Below are 20978 nucleotides of genomic sequence, written 5' to 3'. Positions count from 1 at the left end.
TACCTGGTCATATCTTTTACCCATTTTTCTCTTGGGTTGTCTTTTAAAACTAATAAACTGGTAACACTAATCCTTTGTTGATTATATGCATTGTAAATATCTTCTCAAATTCATGGCTTGTCTTTTTACTCCTTATGGTGTGTTTTGGTGAACAGAAGTTCTTAATTTTAATGTAATCTAATTGGAAACTTTACCTGATCTTGGGATTATAAAGACATTCTCCTGGGTTTCTTTTTAGAAGTTTTAAAATGATGTCTATCACATTTAAATTCATAATTCATCTGGTATTGGTTTTTGTGTAAAGTGTTAAGGCAGTGATCCACATTCATTTTTTTCCTCCTTGTGGCTACAGCTGTTCTCATACCATGCATGGAATTGGCCCTCTGTTCACCAGCATGGGTTTGTTTCTGACTCCCCTTTCTGTGCCACTTGTCTGCTTGACTATCTCTATGTTATACCACACTGTCATGATTATTAATCCTATAGCTCTACCAGAAATCTTGCCATTTGGGGCAGGGGATCTTGAGTCTCAGCTGTTCTTGGACCTTTGTTCTTGTTTTAAGAATCAGCTTGTCACGTGATGTGAAAAACTGGGAATTAATTGGAATTATTGAATCAATTTGAGGGAGAATTGAAATCTTTAAGATTTTGAGCCTTCCTGTCTGAGAACATGGTATGTATTTCCATTTATTTAGGTTTTTAATGTCTTTTAATGTAGTTTTGTAATTTTCTCCATACAGATCTAATACTTTTAAATTGTTGATTCTGATGTTTCTAGTAGTTTTGTTGTTTTTATAGCTGGTGTTATTTTTTAAAGTTCTATTTTCTGACTTTTTTGTTAGCAAATAGAAATTTAATGGATTTTTATATTAACCTTTAACCATCACTTGATAAACTCTTATTATTTCTAACATAGTTTCTATTATTCTTTTGGGTTTTCTATGTGAATAATTATATCATTGCAAAAACTGACACTTTTCGTTTTTCCTTCAATTATTTTCCCTTGAAAATTCTTTTTTTTTTCCTGGTCTTAATACGCTGGCATACTTTTACATCTGTGTTAAATGGAAGTGATTATGGTTGTTCTTTAGAAGTGATTATAGTGGGTATATATATCTCATTCCTGATTTTAAGAAGGGAATGTTTCCCCATTAAAAATCTTTGTTTTAAGCTTTTGTAGATACTTTTTATTAAGTTAGGGAAGTCTTTGCAATTTTGGCACACGCTTTCTGCATGGGACAGAAAAACAAGAATATTTTGGGTTTTTTTCTTTTTTATCTGTTATATGTAATGAATTTCAATTTATATGTTTTAAAATTCTTAATTCTCTTTTGTGTTCTTCACTGAGAAAAACCCAAATTGATCTTAGTGAGTTGTCTTTTCATGAACTACTGGCTTGAGTTTGCTAATATTTTATTTAGGATTTTTGTGTCTGTGAGTGAAATCACCATCATATTTCTTTATTGACTGTCTTGTCTGATTTTGGCATTAAGGTTAACTGGCCTTATACCAATTAGAGAATAGCCACCCCCTTTCCTGGGACAGTTTGGATTGAAGTGATTTGTTTCTTTAAAGTTTGGTGGAGTTTACCTCCATGATCATTTGGATCTAATGTTTTCTTTGGAGATGCATTGTAAATTATTAATAATTTAGTTGTGATTAGCAGTTGAGTAGTGCTAGCACTTCAGATTTTCTATTTCTTTTAATCGATTTTGTAAGTTTAAGAAATTTATCTTTCCCCCCAAATTTTAAGTTGATTAGCATCATTTTCATGGTATTTTCTTAATTCCCTTTTTAATTTCCACTTTATCTGTAGTTAGTGTTCCCTTTTTCATTTTGAGTATTATTTGTTTGTGGCTTCTCTTCTTTCTTGATTAATCTTGCCAGAACTTTGTCTAACTAATGAATCTTGTCAAGCGGTTAATTTTTGGCCTAATGAGTTCTATTACATTTTTGTGTTTTAGTTAGTTGATTCTTTTTCTTTTATTTACTTACTTATTCTGTCTTTGGACTTATTCGTCATTTTTCTAATTAAATTGCATGCATAACTTACTAATTTTCAGCCATTGTTATTTCCTAGTATAAGTATGTTAGGCTGTAAACTTGCTCCAAATTTATTTTCAATTTACCTAACATTGTTCAGTTTATAGTGTTTTCATTAACTTTTAAATCTAAATACTTTTTAAATTTTCATTTTGATTTCTTTTTTTTTTTTCATTTCATTAGTTTTTATTGAAGTATCGTTGACACACAGTATCAGGAGTTTCAGGTCTGTTACATGAGATATGACAGTTCTGTGCATTACAACACACTCACCACAATAACTGTCATCACCATCTGTCATGTATAATATAGTCACAGCATTACTGACTCTGTTCACTGACTCTGTTCTCTATGCTGTACTTTTCAACCCCATGACTTTTTTATTCTGTAACTAGTGATTGCCAGAGGGGAGGGAGTGTGGGAATGGGTAGATCAGGTGAAGGGGATTCAGAGGGACTGACTTCCAGGGATTTTATTGTAAAAGCACTCTGCATTAAAGGTAAACACTTTTTTTTTTTACTTACATGTTTTAAATTTTTCCTTGAAATATGTTTAATTTTCAAAAGGATCTATTAACATTTTTTCTTTCTGTTACTCATTTCTAAATTGTGTTATCGGAGAATGTAGTATGTATTTTGTCTTCTAAAAAATACTTGCTTTCCCTGGACTTAGGGCCTTGTACATAGTGAATTATAACTTCTCAGTGTGTACTTGTGACAAGTGTGTATTTTGTTAGTGTGTATCTGTTAGCTCAAGTTTGTAAATTGTTTAGACTATCTTCATTAATTTTGTTTCACCTGTGGTTAATTGAGAGAGATGTGTTGCAATCTCCCACTACCACCTTCAAACTGACTTTCTGTAGTTCTGACAGCTTTTTTTTTGGATGTATTTTGAGACTTTGATTTAGGTATGTGAAGTTTAACTTATTTTCTTTGTAGATTGAACCTTTTCTATTATGCCATCATCCTCTCTATATCAATTTTGTTTTCTGTGTTAGTATCTATTTAATGTATCCCACTTTTTTTTTTTTTGGTGGTAATTTACCTGAAATATCTTATTCCTTTATTTTACCCTCACTTATTTTTACGCCCTTAAATTTTAGATGTCTGTTATAAAGAATATATTACTGGATTTTTCTTTTAATCTAGTCAAGCAGTTTAATTGATAATTTTTTTTAGAAGTTCAAGTCTCTTGGTAGCTCAGTTTTTATCTAAAATGATTTTTAGGAGTGCCTGGGTGGCTTAGTTGGTTAAGTGCCTGACTTAGGCTCAGGTCATTGTCTCAGGGTTCTGTGTTCAAGCCCTGTGTTGGGTTCCTTGCTTAGCGGGGAGTTTGCTCCTTCTCCATCTGCCCAGCCTTTGCTTATATGTGTGCATGCGTTCTCTGTCAGAGTCTTCTAAAAAAAAATATTTTTTTTGTCATTTTATCCTTGTTCTTAAGAGATAGTTTTGATGTGTATATAGTTCTAGGTTGATAGATTATTTTCTGTCTGCATGGCAAAGATACTCTACATCCAAAGCCTTCTGCCAGTTTTATGTTTCCTACTTTGAAGAAAATACTCTTTTTCTTTTGCTTGCATTGGAATTTCTATTTTTGGTGCTATGCTATTTCCCTTCCAATTCTGATGGAGATTACTTTTTATTTATTCTCTTTCGGATACATGTTTCTTGATTCTGACTTTTGTCTTTCATGAAGTCTAGAAGATTCTGAGCCTTGTAATATTATCTTCGATTTTATGTATTTCTCCTTCTGGAAATTTAATTGGATGTATGTATATTGAACTGTGTCCAGGTCAGTTACTTTTCATCTTTATAAGTTATCATTTTCTTGTTTCTTTACCAGAATTTACAGTGCTGGATAGTTTAATTAGGTACATCTTTAATTCAATTTCTCTTCATCTGTGCTTAATCTTAAGTGCATCCTTTTTTTCCCTTTTACTTTTAACAGTTCTATTTTTTATTTCTCAAGGTTCCACTTCTTTTTTTAGACATACTGAGTATTTTATAGTCTTATGGTGCTTACTTGTGTTTCTGAATCCCTGGGTATTCTGTAGACTGTATCTGGCAGTCCCAATGTCTGATGTCTTTAGGGGTCTTAATTTATGGCTTGTTCTTTCTGTTGTCTCTGCTTCATGGTGGGTTGACTCCACCTTTATTTAATGATCTTTGGTTATGAACTCCTCTTTGATGGCCCTTTCCCTGTGGGATCCTGAAAGTTTGATTTGGGGGTGCTTTTCTTCTGATAGAATTTTTATCTGCTTCCTTTGGGAGCTGGGGAATTTACATTACATGGCTCAGTTTCCTCACTTTGCTTCTGGCTTAGGGCTTAGTGTCCATTATTGCTCTTGGCATTATTACTTGTAGCTCCTGACTGTCAGTTTTAGTTTTTAGCTAGAGGTTTATTTATTCTTTTGGGGGGAAAGGGTGGCTTTAAATGTTCCCTATTCCTATGAGCTCAGCAAAATTAAAAAAATTTTAAAGTCTAGAATCTACTTTGTTTTGCAGTGAGAGTCCCCTATTAGTTCATTGTAACTGATGGGATTAGACGTCCTTTCCATTAATGTTTAATTTTAGCAGTATGTTTACTTGAATTTGTATTAGAAAAATAAAACCGGTCCTACCAAATGTAAGATTTCTTGTGATAATCAAATTTTCTATTAAAACAAGTTTTCATCTAAGTTAGAAGTTGAGTTATTCTCAAGAAAAAATACTGAACAACAGCAGTATAGGTGGCAAGTGCATTCTGCAAAGTTTTGTTCTTGGGGAGTGTGAATAAAAAATTTGAGAAATTCTGAGGGACTCAAGATGAGTAGGGCACAGTGTACCCTTTGGCCTACAAAGATAAACCCATGATGACCAGTGTGAGAGTTGCTGTCGGAAAGATATGGACTGGATGCTCTGGTTTTCCAGAGAAGAGGTGCAGAAAGAAACTTGGTAGTTGTAAGAAGATCAAGAAATGCTTCCCAGAATGATGTATTAAGGACTGGTAGACATTAGATGGTTGCAGAATAAGGTTTGTGTATGAATCAGAAGCAGTTGAATATGAATGGCTTCTAAGTTGCATGTTGTGGAGTGACTGAAAATAAAAGGAGGAACAGGATTACAAAAGGCCTTCCATGCTATGATAGGTAGTTTGTACTTTTTTCTGAGGAAGAAGGGAAGCTCTTGAATGATTTTAAGCACTGAAATGTTATGATCAGAGTTTCAGAGAGTGCCAAGGTTGAAGGCAGGTGACCAGCTAGGAGGCTGCTTATTAAGTTAGTTCAGAGGAGAAAAGATGAAGTGACAATTAAGGCAGTGTGACTGGCATGAAGAAGTGTGTGCTAATTTTAGATTTCTTAAATAGCTAGAAAAGACAGGACTTTTTGGTCATTTGGATAGGAATGTTGAAAGAGACTGGACTGGATTGACCTCCAGATTGCTGGTTTGGTTAGCCAGGTGGCATGTAGAGCAATTGACTGATAACATACAGAAAGAGGAAAGAACTTGGTTTCATTTGTTTGTTTTTGAGGAAAAAGATAAGTTCATTTTTCACCTTAATGAATTTGGGAGATTTGTGGTACATCTTGTATTAAGATCTAGTAGTAGTTGATCCAGTAACCATAGAGATGCAGTGTAGCCTGGAGAAATTAGAGACTCTGCACCATTTGGGTGTTTCAACTATTGTTTGCTACAGTCAGTATGAGATATTTAAAGTGGCACATAGATTTTTTAATAGTTAAGAATTTAATGTGTATGAATAATATAAGTTGTGCTTCAAACCTTTGATGTCATGGATATTATCACATAAGCCAAGTGAGCCCAATAAAAGAGAAATACTAAGTAAATAAAAATACATGTGATATGTGGAAATGGCAAAAATCATGGTGAAGCTGTGCAAAAAATGAAAGTTCAGAAAGTGCTGTTTTAAGCCATGGGTGTGGTGGATAAGGTCACCAAGGAGAGAGTAAGCCTGAAAAGAAAAAAGTTGACATTTGGGTGGCGGGGAATGGAGAAGAAGAGCCCATGGAAACTGAGGAAAAGGAGCCAGAAGAATAGGAGGAGGACCAGGAGAAGATGGTCTTTGGAGTCCAAATGAAGAGTTCTGAGGAGGAGGAAGTGGTCAACAGCGTCAAGTAAGTTGTAAGCTGAAAAGTGCTCTTTGGACTTAGCAATTAAGGTAGACCGTTTAGCTGCAAGCATCCAAACAATGGATTTTAAAAAATACTCATCTAATAGTAATGTTAATGGTAGCTGATATTTATAGCATTTCCTATATGCCATCTACTATTCTGAGCACAACACATGTGTTAGCTGGTTAATCAGGTAGGTAGTATCGCTATTGCCTTTGACACATGAGGAACCGAAGTACAGAGAGGTAAAGTAATTTGCCCAAGCTCATACACTCAGGAAATGGGGGAGTCAGGATTCAATCCTAGGCAGTCTGGTTTCAGAGTCCATGCTCTTTAATTAACTCCTTTTGCCAGTCACCTCTCTGGTTAAAACAAAATAGAAAATAAAAATCACACTAGTGTCTAATTACAGCGTAGTTGGTGTAGGGTATGGTATCAGTGAGGTCTTCCAGGCTACCAATGACCAGCATGATGTCACAGTGGCTCAGTCTGCTGGGTATGAGCACATTAACTAGATTGTAATCGATGCCATGATGGTGATGTGTGGGCTATGGCAGAGAGTTTTTGGCTCTTTCTATGTATATATACGAAAAGATGTTTGTAAGGCAAATTGTATCTGTTTCCAAGATAGCATGTGTCCCATTTTATATTCCACACTTTGGGTCCTAAAATGTTCATTTTTTCACTTTTGTAGTTAAATTCCCTAAACTCTGGAAAGAGTGTTTATCCAAAACAGCTCATGTTCCAGACATGATAGATAACCAGCCTATTAGAGAAGGTCACTAATGACCTTACTGTAAGCAGTTCCTTGAATGGCAGAGGTAGAAACCCAGTTGCAGAAAGCTAAAGTGAATGAGAATGGAGGAAATGCGAGAGAAGGTAGGAAGAATCATGAGCATGAAGAATCTCTGTGGTAGGAGACAGAGGACACAAGGGCCATAAGACTCTTGGTTGTGGTCAAAGGAGCTAATCAGAGTTAAAGATTTAAAAACTAGTTTAGACCTGCACTGTGATCTGAATTGTAGCCTTGGGAAGGAAGATCCTAGGTATCAGGGGTGGTGAAGATTATTTTAATCTAGGAGGTCAACAGCAAGGTTGGGGTCTTGAAGGGATTGTCTGCGTGGGTTGATGTGGCTGGGACGGTGAGAGTTTGGAGGAGAGTGGGGAGTTCTCTGAACTAATGGCCCATGTTCATAAACAGGACAACAAGCAAGAGTTAAGTAGGTGGCAGTGACAAGGAAAGGTAGATACAGTGAAATAGAGCGGGAGACTATGGAATCAGAGGACCTGTGTTTGAATCCTTCCTGGCTTGGTGACTTTAAGCCAATTACTTTATTTTATTCAGAATGCTTCCCATATATCTGCAGGTGATGAGATTGGACCTGAGAATTGCCGTGAGATTGAACGAGATAATGCACATAAAAATGCCTGGTATGATGGGTGATAAATAGTATGAATAGTTAGCTAGGAGGATTGTTACTGTTCTTCGATTCTTATACTATAAGGTTTTCATACTACAAATTGGATGTGATAAGAACAGAACAGATTTGTATTTTGAGGACTGATGGTGGTCTTGTTTAGGAAAAAAGAAACTTGGCTTGTCCTAACAATAGCCGGGTAGTAGTGAAGTGGGAAAGTGTAAGAAATCGTGTGATTGGTGGTAGTGATGATGATAGGAAAAGAAGGCCATTAATTGGGCAAGAGTTAGAAGTACTACCATGCTGCATTTTTTAGTGATGTTTATGTTTTATAACTATTCTCTGATGGCGATAAATTTTTATTATTAAACTTTCTTCCAGAAAAAATCCTTAAGTCTGAAACTCCAGCCCTAATTTCCCTTTCCCCCATTGAAATATTCTATTTAAAACATAGATACTGTGTTTGATAATATGAGGCTGTTGGCAACGTGAGGGGTTTTGCCCACATTTGCAATCTAGCAGTGTCGTGTGTTGTAGTTGTGAGAGCGCCAGATGCAGCGATTGTTAGGAGGATGGAAGTCTGGTGGTGTGGCTGTGGGGATTTAGGAGATTGATAAGCTTGCCCTGTACCACTCCAGCTCTGCCCCTTTGCCCAAGACAGGAACATACACGGATGGATGGATAGGGGAAAGTAAGTAGCCAAAAAGAAACCATTTTCTCAGTGGAGTCAGGATTTACTTCTGGCCAGGAGGTTGAGAATATGGTGGAGATTGTGTGTGGTGAAATGGCATGTTTCAGAGGATGCAGTAAAAGCAATGGGGTAAAAGGGCAGCAGTGGAAAGATGTCTTTTGTTCATCCAGCAAACAATTATTCGGGGGCTTTTTCATGTGCTGGGCACATACAAAAGTGGAGAAGCCCTTAATTATCTTCCATTTAAAGGAGACCCGTAAAGAGATAATTTCAGAGTAGAGATGGTGACTATGTGAGCCTAAGGGAAAACAAAGATTAAACTGGTATTTGAAGAGAGGTGGGAAAAGAATAGCAGCAGACTGAGGATGAGAATCTTCCAGACTCAATGTTCTTATGATTATTTTGGGGAGGCCTAAGTTCGAAGGATTTTTCTAGTATACCATAGAAGCCAGGAAGATTGCTTCTCATATTACCTCGCATGATTTAATTACTGATTCGGGTTTGTGTTGTTTCTTTAGGATGGTACAGCATGGACGATTTTGCCCTGGGAGATTTCACTGTAGCAGATGATGCCTTGTTAGAAGATTGCCCTTATATGGATGATTTTGTCTTTGCTCCTGAATTTATGTCCAATGATTATGTTCGTGTGACTCAACTTTACTGCGATGGGGTGGTAAGATTTGTTGCTTTTTTGTTTAAATGTTGTGTCTTCTTAAAGGTTTATTATTTTATTGACATATAATTGACATATGATATTGTATTAGTTTATGGTGTACAACATAATGACTTGAAATGTGTATATGTTGTCAAAGTATCACCACATTAAGTCTAGTTAAAACTACATCCATCACCATTCATAGTTACAGATCTTTATTTATTTATTTATTTTTTAAAAAGATTTTATTTATTTATTTGAGAGAGAGAGAGCATGAGAGAAGAGAGGTCAGAGGGAGAAGCACACTCCCCGCTTAGCAGGGAGCCTGATGTGGGACTTGATCCTGGGACCCCAGGATCATGATCTGAGCCGAAGGCAGCTGCCCAACCAACTGAGCCACCAAGGTGCCCCCAGATCTTTTTTTATTATGTTGAAGACTTAATGTCCACATTTTAAAGGTTTTTTTTTGATTCAGAGCTATGGGAGTAAAGATGTTTTGTGGGACAGAAGTTTTTATTTTTTTAAGATTTTATTTATTTACTTGGCAGAGAGAGAGATCACAAGTACACAGAGAGGCAGGCAGAGGGACAGGCAGAGAGAGAGGGGGAAGCAGACTCCCCGCTGAGCAGAGAGCCTGACACGGGGCTGGATCCCAGGACCCTGAGATCATGACCTGAGCCGAAGGCAGAGGCTTTAACCCATTGAGCCACCCAGGCACCCGTGGGACAAAAGTTTTTACAGGGAGTTACAAATGCAGTTTCCGAAGGGAAGGTAAATAGTATCTCGACAATGTGCAGTACCAGAGAACGAGTGATGGGGAAAGATGGTTTTCTAACTGGAGATTAGAGTAGCTTTCAAGAAACAGCTGTAGACGCAGACTTAGGGGAAACAGTATAAAAAAAAGCCTGAAAGGCTCACCAGCTGAAGATATTATAGTCAGAGTGTATAAGTAAATGTGCACTGAAAAATTTCTTACTTTAGTACTGATAATCCTTACATTAAAATTGAAAGCTGTACTTGTGCATTTCATCAGATACAAATGAAATTTTTTTCCATTTAGGGTATGAAGTATAAAGATTTTACCCAAAGTGAGAGAAACTTAGGTGAGTAAATTGGTATTTTAATTTGTTGAGAGACTGTTGGGGGAGGTTCATCCATTCACATCAACATAACGGTCCTACATATCTTTCATTTTTTTACGTTTTGATATATGTATTTTTAATTGAAGGGTAGTTGACATGCAGTATGGTATTAGTCTCAGGTGTACACTATCGTGATGGGACATTTTTATATGTTATGCAGTGCTTACTGTAAGTGTAGTTATTTTATGTTGCCATACAAAGTTATTACCATGTTATTGACTATACTTTGAACTTTACATCCCTGTGACTTACATATTTTATAAGTGGAAATTTTACCTTTTAGTCCCTTTCTTCTGTTTTACTCATTCTCTTTTTTCTTACCTTTCCATATCCATTGTAGCCATTTCTCTATTAACAGGGTTGATTTATTCCAAAATGAGGCAAAAAATATTAATTTAAAACTTTTTTTTAATAAAGAATTTGACATCTGCAATATGTGGTGTAGTAAACCAGTTTCTGTCCTGCAAGATTACTGTGATGCCATTAAAATATACATCTTCTGGCCACTTCTGTTTCAACGTCAGCACAGTTCTATAATATCACGGTTGCACCCCTGTGTGGAGGCCACGTAAGTTACTACACGTCATTCATTTTGTGTAAACAGTGATAAGCATGTTGCCCATTTTTGAGGAATGCCAAGTGCAGGGGAAGGCTTGTCTTTTTGTATATACTGTTCAATTTCACTCTTACGTAATAAGATGGGAAAAGTTAATGCTTTGGGTTATGAATGACTAATGATGGTGACATTATGATGAATGAACTTCTGAGGAGCATTAGATGGTAGATTTGAAACTGAGGGAAAATTAATATGCTTGTTTATAAATAGCAGCATTGTAGTACAGAAGAGAGAAAAAGGTATAGTATTTTGTCCACTTAGTAAACAACTTATGGTTACCTAGAGTACAGAAAGAGAGAATGTAATTTTTTTTCAAGTAGTTTAAATTGAGGTGTAACATATAGTAAAGTGTAAAGCTCAATGAATTTTTATATGTGAGAACCTAATTTTCTAAAAAACGAATTTGTATTTAAGCAATTCTCATGCTTCTGAGATAAGTTTGAAGAAATTACAGCATCTGGAATTGATGGAAGATATTGTGGATTTGGCAAAGAAAGTTGTGGTAAGTGGTAGAATGTGTATTTCCCCCGTGTATGTAAAGAATATAATTATGTGGTATCAGGCCCGTTACTTGTTTATAGTGGTTAACAGGTGATGGTTTCAGTTGGATTTAACCTGAGATGATTCTGCTGTCCGTGAGTTTGTCTTATGTATTTGAGAGATTAGGTAGATAGCAGTCTTCCTGACATGAATGATGAGATCCAGGACCATTCCTCCTCATTAAAGGATAGAAAATAGAATTTGTCACAGACAAAAGAAAGCTGCTGGTTCCCAGGAACTTCTGTCACTGAAAGTGATGGGTTCTTTCTTGTAAAATCATGCGTCTGTCAGCAGTACCACAACAAATGCTTGTTCTTTGGGGTAGACTTTTATTATATAGTATTTGAGGCAGTGCCCTTTATTATACTGAGGGTTTTTTCCCTTGAAAGCCATTTGATCATTTTTCTTATTTCAGTTGGTTATGGAGTTATGGTGCCAAGTGTTTATTTCCTGCTGATAATCCTTTGCTATTCCTTATATCAGCCAGTGTATTTTCATAAAAAATCTTGGCGTAATGAACCTTAAAGTCCATACATCTAAAAGTCACACTAAGCCATTTAATTATTAGAAGCAAGTGTAAGACTACTTCTGAATTCTTGTCTTAGGGTTCTGAGGAGGTAAACTGGGCATGAAAGTGCTTGTGGGAAGTGGACTCTGTACACATAGCAGTAGTCCTGAAATGCAGCATTTTTTTTGTCCACTGCAAATTTCAAGTATAACTGATTGAAGATGGTTCATGTTTTGTTTTGTTTTGTTTTGCAGAATGATCCATTCTTTATTGGAGGCTTATTGAGAATTGGTTATAAAATAGAAAATGTAAGTGTTAAACCCGGGAAACCAGCATGACCACTGCCGATAAATGGCAGATGTCTCACTGCTCTTTGCACCGTGGATTGGGTTTGCAAGTTAGTGTTTTACATGTAGTATTTGCTAGTATTGATTTCTGTATTTTGCTTAAGCAGTCTCCTTATTTTGGGGGCTTGCATCATTCCCTCCTCCCCCATATGTGAGTATAATTCGGGGCTGCTTTTACACATTGATTCTTCTTTTCTTTTTTATTTATTTGGTATATATTCTCCTAGATGAAATTATTAGGTCCCGGGTGTGAACATTTTTTTTTTTTTTAGATTTTTTTTTTTCAATTTATTCATTTGTCAGAGAGAGAGAAAGAGTGAGTGAGCACAAGCAGGGGGAGCAGCAGACAGAGAGGGAGGTAGGGAGAAGCAGGCTCTCTGCTGAGCAGGGAGCCCAATGTGGGGCTCGATCCCAGGACCCTGGGATCATGACCTGAGTGGAAGGCAGCCACTTAACCAACTCAGCCACCCAGCATCCCAACATTTTTGATACGTAATTACTAGATAATCTCCAGATAAAATGATAAGCCAATTTTTACTGCTCCTGGTAAAATAAACATCTACCTGTTTCCCTTAAACCTGATGTGAGCATTGATAACTCTTCTACTTCTGAAGTCATTTCAGACTAGAAGTACGAATAACATTGCTGTGAACTCCTTACTCTTTGTGAAGATCTTTGCACTGAGTGCTTATTTGCACAGCTGCACTCTCCTCCTGTTTCTCTCCTTACCCTTCTGTTTGCCATAGACCATTTAAAATACACAGGCCCTTTCAGGCACCTTGCTCTGCTTTAACCTTGTGGTAAGGATGAAAGTCCTAGTTTAGATGAGATCTGAGACCTCTCATTCACCTTTTCTTGCATCCTCCTGCTCCCAGGGCAGCCGCTGGCCAGGTTGTCCACCTCAACTTCCAGGTTTGTAGTAATTGAAGCAGCATCTTGGGCTCTGAGGGTAGCCTGAGGTTACTTGACGATGTGACATATATGAGTCCATGGTATCTATTAACTTAGATGTTGGGGTCCAGCTATTCTAGGTTGCATGAGTAATAAAAATACAAGATTGTATAAGTTTTTATTAAGAATCTGAAATACTGTATGTTAAGTTTATGGTATCACATGTATATTTAAAATTAATACCTAAGGGCGTCTGCGTGGCTCAGTGGGTTAAAGCCTCTGCCTTCAGCTCGGGTCATGATCCCAGGGTCCTGGGATTGAGCCCCGTGTCAGGCTCTCTGCTTGGCAGGGAGCCTGCTTTCTTCTCTCTCTCTGCCTGCCTCTCTGCCTGTTTGTGATCTCTGTTTGTCAAATAAATAAATAAATAATCTTAAAAAAAATAAAATTAAAACCCAGATCATATTCTTCATCTTTTTGATACAGAAAATCTTGGCAATGGAAGAAGCTTTGAATTGGGTGAAATACACAGGCGATGTAACAATTCTACCTAAATTAGGAGCAGTTGACAATTGTTGGCCTATGTTAAGTATTTTCTTTACTGAATGTAAGTATAAATGCTTTAAATTGTTACCTGACTCCATTTTTAAAGCCATTATTTAGGGTGCTCGCTTCGGCAGCTAAAGCCATTATTTAGGAAAATGGGTTGTGTGTTTATGTGATCTCTTATTTATTTTAGGATCTTAAGGAATGTTTTCTCTTAAAAAAAATCTTTTTCTATTGTGAAGAAAAGCCTGAATAAGAGAACTGTAACCTCATAGTTAGCTTTTTTCTGTATTTCCTGTCTTAATGATTTCTGTGATGTCACACTTCTAAAAATCTTACCAAGTGAATGCCGTAAGTTACATATATAATACCCCAAAAAAGAATCCACAACTGGAACCTCATGTATTCTCCTTCAAAAGAGAATTAAATAACAGAGCTAAGATTATAATTTTCATGTTCCTGATGACTCTGTTATTCTTTGGTATAATGAAACTGCCATCTGTATTTTTTTTTAACTTTGTGAAATAGGTCTCTCTAAAGCATTTGAATGTTAGCAGTGTTTTTATAGTATAGTTGTAGGGATCTTGAAACAGGACTATTTGGCTCTTTAGTTTATGACTGGTAATTTCCCATCACCACTTGAGAAGGGGTTAAATTTTACACTGTTGATCTAAGTGGTAGACAGAAATTAAGCTTAAACACAAAGACAGGTTTTTCTGATACTGCATACTAGGCGGTATTACATTGATAAAGGTGGTTCTCATTGTTCTGGAGGTCTGTAATTAAAGGGTAGATTTTATGGTAAAAGTAGAGGACCAATATCATGTATTAGGCATTCATGGAGGGTTGCTTCTCACATTCTCTCTTTTTTTCTCTCTGTTCTCTTCTTTGCAATAGCTCTGTAAGGTAGCTCCTATTGTCCCTATTGTAGAAATAAGCAAACTAAGGGACGCCTGGGTGGCGCAGTTGGTTGGACGACTGCCTTCGGCTCAGGGCGTGATCCTGGAGTCCCGGGATCGAGTCCCACATCAGGCTCCCAGCTCCATGGGGAGTCTGCTTTGCTCTCTGACCTTCTCCTCGCTCATGCTCTCTCTCACTGTCTCTCTCTCTCAAATAAATAAATAAAATCTTTAAAAAAAAAAAAAAAGAAATAAGCAAACTAAGACTTCGGGAGGTTAAGTAATACTTCTACAGTCTCTTGAGTTGTAGAACCAAGATGAGAAATTAAGTCTCCCTGATTTCAAAGCCCGGGTTTTTATCCTGTAATCTGACTCTGTCCCTTATTACCTTATTTGATGAACTTCTGAAATTCTTCCTTAAATTTAGGTTTTAGATAACCTTTTCATCTTGGAAATGTATGTGTTTGGCTAGAGGCTTAACTATAGTTTTGTTGGGATAAGTATTAACACTTAAATCTATAGCACCAGCTAAAGATACAGGAAATGAGGTCTGATAAACTTGTAACATAAATTTTGGTTATTACCTACTGCATTTTAATTAGTTTATCAAATTAAAAAAAAATTTTTTTAAACAACATGTATTTCAAATAACAACATTTCATTTGTGAGAGTCAAAATGTTGAATTAAGATACTTAAAATTCTTTGTTACATTAAATAGATTTAGAGAGTTTTCCAAGTTTTTGGTCTCAGATATTTTTGTTGAACATTGTGCCAGGTACACCATATCTGCTTAGTAATGTTTGTTTAACTAATTGAGTAATTATGAGGCCTAATTGGAATATTATGACTGAGGATTTGTTTTAGGTACACTTAGAACTTACGTAATAATAAGTGCTTTTTTTAATGTTAAATAATAAAACAGATTAGATTCACAAGTAATGAATCTAATGTATTCTAAAACATTTAATTAGTTGTTCACTTTAGGTTGTTATTATTTGATACATGTAAAATATTACAAGAAACATGTTATTAGAAAGTGCAATAATTAATTGATCTTATGGACTGACCTATGTAACCTAAGTTTTAGAACTTTAACAATACCAATTTGCTTTTTTTTTTTAAACAAATGTTCTCTCACTCTCTCCTAAAAATAAAATTTAGACAAGTATCACATAACTAAAGTTGTAACAGAAAACTGCAATTTGCTTGAAGAATTTAAAACTCAAAATTGTGCGGAATGTATAGAGGTGAGAATAAATACTTACTTGTAAGTATATTTTAAAATTTATCTGTTAGAACTTCTATTAGCATTCAGAAAGTTCAATAAAACTGCTGTTTGTCAGCACACAAGGAAGTATTGTAACATGTTTGAGGGAAAATTTTAATAAATTTTGATTGGAATATTTATTTTTTTGGAAGAGAAAAACAACATTTTGATCAGAATTTTTAAATTTTACATATGTATTTTAAATATACATATTTATATGTCATTAAATAAATTTGTAGAATTTTGAATAATAAACATTTAAATGTATTTTAAAAGTTAATTGAAAATTAAAATTTGATTTTTTAAACTAAAAGATTTTTAATTAGTTGAGGAAATGTAATTTTCTTTGATAACAGCTTTGTTGAGATGTAATTCTTATGCCATAGAATTCATTCAAAGGAATTTTTTTTTTTCAAAAATTTTATTTTTGAGTAATCTCTACTCCCAGTGGTGGGGCTCAGACTTAACTGCTCTGAGATCAAGAGTCACATTCTTTACCAACAGAGCCAGCCAGGTGCCCTGGGAAATACGATTTTAACTAAATTTTTAAAGAAGGATTTAAGAAAATATTTAATGTTCTATTTAATTCACTTACTAAAGCCAAATATTTATAGGATCCAGTTTATTTTAATCTGTTTATTTTGAAAATTTGGTTATTTGAAGTGAAAGTTTTCATTATATCTGTACCATCTTTGATTTCATTCTTGCCAATTTTGCTGCCTCAATTTTTGGTAATTAATATATTCAACATTGTCTATATGCTGCCAATTTATATATCATTTTTAAGCACCCAGGATTATTGTATAATATCACATTTTCTAACTTAAAATTTTACCTTGCCTCTGTTTTTTCCCCTGGTATATGAGGTATTTTTAAAAGTGGGCCTGCCGAATACTATACACAAAGGGATAAATTGTTAGTTGTTATTCATAATGTGGTGGTTTTGTTTACTTTTTAATATTCCTAATATTCCTTTAACAAAGTTAGCATAGAATCATCAGAAGCAGATTTTTAAAAATAAATATACCAAAATATTAGCTATTGGGTTCTCATTTTTTATATAAGCATCCCCAAGCTTATTTCTGTTACCAGAAGTAAAAGCCCAGAACCATTTTTCCTAGATATTGAGGTTCTTGATTGTCTTTGCTTTTAATTGATGGGTCTTCTTTCACATTGGTTTCTCAGCAAGGAGAGCTAATGAAAATGAAAGGAAATGAAGAGTTTTCAAAAGAAAGATTTGATATAGCTATTATCTATTACACCAGAGCCATTGAATATAGGTAAGAGCAAAATAGAACAATGAGATCCTTTTTGTGTGGCAGATCAAGTTGGAATGCTAGTCAGGAGAAATCAAGGCAAGGTATTGGAGAGAGTATCCTCAACTTGCTATGTAGAATAGATTTTCTTACCATTAGGAATTAGAAGTGTTAGGGATGGCCTCGGTAGATGAACTTAACTGAGTAGTAAAATTCAAGCAAGTTAGGCAGAATTGTGAATATTGCTTCTACCCTGCCCATTTTCTCTTAGGCTTTCCAGTATAGGTCACCTGTTTTTTCTTGTTCTCATTTTGCCGTCAGCTGATACCTTCCAAATTGTTAGCTAATCAAAAAGGGCTAGTTACTAATAATTAAGATATTACCCATTCAGGAATTTTTGCTTTCTAAGAGGGAAGTTTTAAAGGTTAATAGTTGGAATTGTTGAGAGAGTCTGTGTTCTCTCTACCTCATCTTCTGTTTGCTCAGCCGCAAACAAATTTTAAGCTCGAAAAAAAGCTAGAAATTTTTAGCTTTCCGTGCATGTGTACCTTACACTTGGTTCCTACTGATATCTTAGCTGCGCCATCTAATACTGTAGCAGTCTTTGGAGGATGTGCTGTAGACAGCTACTGTCTTTCCTACCTTGCTTATCTCCATGGGGAATGAGTGAATCAGGGTAGCACACCATATCTGGAAGGCTGCTGCTCTGTTCTGAGGAAAAAAACAGATTAAATGAGAAAAGACAAAATTTGAAATGAAGCTATTTAAATTGTTGAAATTTACAGACTTTGTGAGAGTTCTTTGTCAAAGTGGTGTAGTCCTGACTTACATAAGTATTATTCTGTCCTTTATACTTACACCATACTTGTGATCTGCTAGCTTTTTAATATGTCTCATTTGATCCTCACAATGTTCCTATGAGCTAGGCAGAAAAAGTAGAACATTTTGAATATAATGAAATGTAGGTTGATTTGAACAAAGTTACTGAGTAGGAAGTAAAGGAATGAAGACTTAGCCAGTTAGGTCTCTAACTCCTATATTCTTTCTGCTCTGCCACAAAGATGTAAAGTGTTTGAAAAGTTTTTCATGCCTTATTTTTTCTGTGAGATTTTTATTTGTTTTGTGCATAATGTACTTTACTGACCAAACATTATTTCTTTTAAAGACCCGAAAATCATCTTCTTTATGGTAACCGAGCTCTTTGTTTTCTTCGCACTGGACAGTTTAGGTAAGTTGGTTAGAGTACCCGTCACTGAGCTGTTACGTTAAATACGCATTTTTTGAGAAATACTTCTGTTCTGCAGATATACAAGAAAATCCTTCAGGAGTTTTTTTGTCAATCATAGTTAAATGGTTAAAGGGGCTCTGTAGGGTCTATGCTAACAATGACAGCAGCAGCTGTTCTGATTGAGTGGATAACGTATGTGCTGTTTTAAGTATTTTACATCGCTTCTTAGGTCTCAAAACACACTTAATAGCTAATGTTATTCTCCACATTTACATTTGGGCAGACTTATACTTACTCATAAGTACTGATGTCAACATTTGAATACAGATCTTATCTGATGATGTTGAAGTCTGTGTTTATAGTACCTGTGTTATCTTCTTTTGCTCTCTTAATTATTCTGTATAATTCTGGAAGAATTTTTGCTGTTTTCTGTAGCTTAGTATAAAAAAATTAAGTAGATCTCATTTGTAAGTAAAAGAAAGAAAAGAAATTTAATGGTTTAACCATTAGAGTGAAATCATCATTAATTCTTAACTAATTCTTAATTTATTAATTAATTCTTAGTATCTTATGTTGCATTGAGTTTTTATTAGTTGAAAGAGATTGTTAACACTGCACCATGATTTTGTTGTCTCTCAGTTTAAAATTTTTAGGATATAAATTACAAGTATTAATAGAGAGCAATGTATGCTGTTACGTTTAATTATGTCCTGCCTTACTGTAAGAAGGGCTTAGAGTGGCTTCAGGAATAAATCTGCTTGGTAGAAAAATATTAAAAACACAACAAAACAAACTAAAAACCAATTTAGAGCTGGGGATCCTCAAAGTAAAGCTATATAGGGATAAGATCCTACATAGTTAGTAGTTATAATTCATACTTGTATTTGACCTTTCTGTTGCTTAAAATAAAAGGGGAGAACCTGACAAGTTACATGATTCTCACTGTCCATGAAAAAAAGGACAGAAGTTGCTCGGGTGAAGCAGTTTTCCTGATGTTTAGTTCTGGAAGAAATTCCTTGTATGACTTACAAGTAACACGAAGTGAGTGATGGAGTAGAGAAGAACCTCAGCAGCATTCCTGTTCAAAGCAGAAAACTCCCTGAACGTGCAGTTTTGGGTTTCACAAATAAATTTTTCTGTGGAGTTTTCTGATGAAAGCAGAGAGTCTGAAACTAGGGGGTTTTTAGCTGAAGTACTTATGGTTGGGATGCGGGAGGGTGGGAGTGGGGAAGAGAGTATATTCCAAGTATGTAGCTTTTAAAAATAACATTTGTTTTTCTTTTATTGTAAACAGAACACATTCTCATGGTAGAAAATTTGGAAAATACAAGAGTTTAAAAAGAAGAAAATAAAAATCACCAGTAATCCAACCACCTCGGAGAATACCGCTGTATTAACGTTATGCAGCTTTTAGATGGCTTAAGCCGTGGATAAAGCGAGGCTATCTAGACTAGAGGAATGGATGGGCTGGACACAGTCTTCCATCAATACCACTGTCCTCAACTGGTTCTGACAAGAAATGAGCTGCAAATGTCCTTAGGTTATTGCATCTGGCTAGGTCCAGAATTGCAGATTTCCTATGCTGTTTGATGGTGAATCTGTGCTTTCAAGATGCATAGGTTGGCAACTTGGCTAGCCTCTTGTGAAAATCGAAACCTTGATTGGGCAAAAGGTCATCCACTCTGCGTAGGGGAGCTCCGAGAGCGGAGAGGCAAGCCAGGGGGTTTCTGCCCTCTTTCATGAGTGTTGAATGCTAGACACTCGAGGAGGATCCTCTTAAAACTGCGCTGCAAAGGAGGTGCATCAAAGTAGAATCACAGAAGCCAGGTAGCCTGGTGAGGCAAAGGTCAAGAGCAGGGTTGTGCATCAATCCTTGTACCTCCTTCCTAAGAGTCTAGCTTGTGGTTCAGCACCGTCGAAGTTTTCACTAGATGCAGGTCAGCAACATTTCCTTCTCAGGCAATCACCGATATGTATTAGCTGTCAATGTCGGAAACATTGTGCCACACAATTTTCTTGGTGTTTCCCACCTTCTCACATGTTGTTTATATGACTTACTCAGTAATGTAGGGATAATGTTTTCTGAGTTTACAGTACATCTCACTCCTGGTGGAGTGAGTAGATAATGTGACTTCAGAAAGGAACACGTTGCCAGGGATTCACTCGTGCCATTGAAACAGAAGGACCCATGCCCTTTAGCTGAGTTACCACGTTGGGATGTATTGAAGCTCTCACATCTGAGGTTTGGTAGATCTATCATGGGATTCTGGCTGAGCAGCTATGGGACACCTGGGAGTAAAGCATCCAACCTCCCTGGCACTGTTCTGAGCACTTTATGCATACAAGCTCAAAAAGCCCTCAACAACCCTGTGAAGTGGGTGCTGCTATCTCTTTAGAGATGAGAAATGGGAGGTCAAGCAAAGTATCCACAGAAACTAGGTGGGTGTGATGGAGCCAGGCAGCCTGGATGCAGAGTTTCTGCTCTTAATCCCGATGGAAAGGGGTTGGTAGAATCAAAGGGCAATGTGAAAGCTGAAAAAAAACTTAAATGGTTCAAGTAGTCGATAAACATGAGTATCCTTATAGGACATGCAGATTACAAACTTTGAGTCTCTCTTTCATGTCCATCAGATTGGCAAAAATTTTAAAAACCTCATAATACCAAGTGTTTGAGAGGATGTGGAACAAAAGAAACTTGCATACTCGGCTGGAGACAGTGTAAATTGGTGCAATCACTTTGGACAGCAATTTGGCAAGGTGAAGATGTGCATACTCTGCAGCCCACTTCTAGGCTCCTATCCTCCAAACTCAAATGTGTACCT

General features: G+C 36.0%; 1 protein-coding gene across 1 annotated transcript in view; it reads left to right on the top strand.

Moving 5' to 3' along the window:
- TTC3 (tetratricopeptide repeat domain 3) overlaps window positions 1-20978 on the top strand; it is a 129454-nt gene that overhangs the window by 4080 nt on the left and 104396 nt on the right. The window contains exons 2-10 of the mRNA XM_044250931.1: window positions 8782-8936; window positions 9979-10021; window positions 10478-10628; window positions 11091-11178; window positions 11979-12032; window positions 13446-13566; window positions 15567-15652; window positions 16858-16952; window positions 18094-18156. Coding sequence (XP_044106866.1) covers window positions 8793-8936; window positions 9979-10021; window positions 10478-10628; window positions 11091-11178; window positions 11979-12032; window positions 13446-13566; window positions 15567-15652; window positions 16858-16952; window positions 18094-18156 — 845 coding nt within the window. The 5' untranslated portion in view covers window positions 8782-8792. The remainder of the gene's footprint in view (window positions 1-8781; window positions 8937-9978; window positions 10022-10477; window positions 10629-11090; window positions 11179-11978; window positions 12033-13445; window positions 13567-15566; window positions 15653-16857; window positions 16953-18093; window positions 18157-20978) is intronic.

The sequence above is a fragment of the Neovison vison genome, chromosome 6 (assembly GCF_020171115.1).
Source record: "Neovison vison isolate M4711 chromosome 6, ASM_NN_V1, whole genome shotgun sequence".
In the NCBI taxonomy this organism is placed as follows: domain Eukaryota; kingdom Metazoa; phylum Chordata; class Mammalia; order Carnivora; family Mustelidae; genus Neogale; species Neogale vison.
Note: the sequence above shows the minus strand (reverse complement) of the source record. Positions and strands in the feature narration are given on the sequence as shown.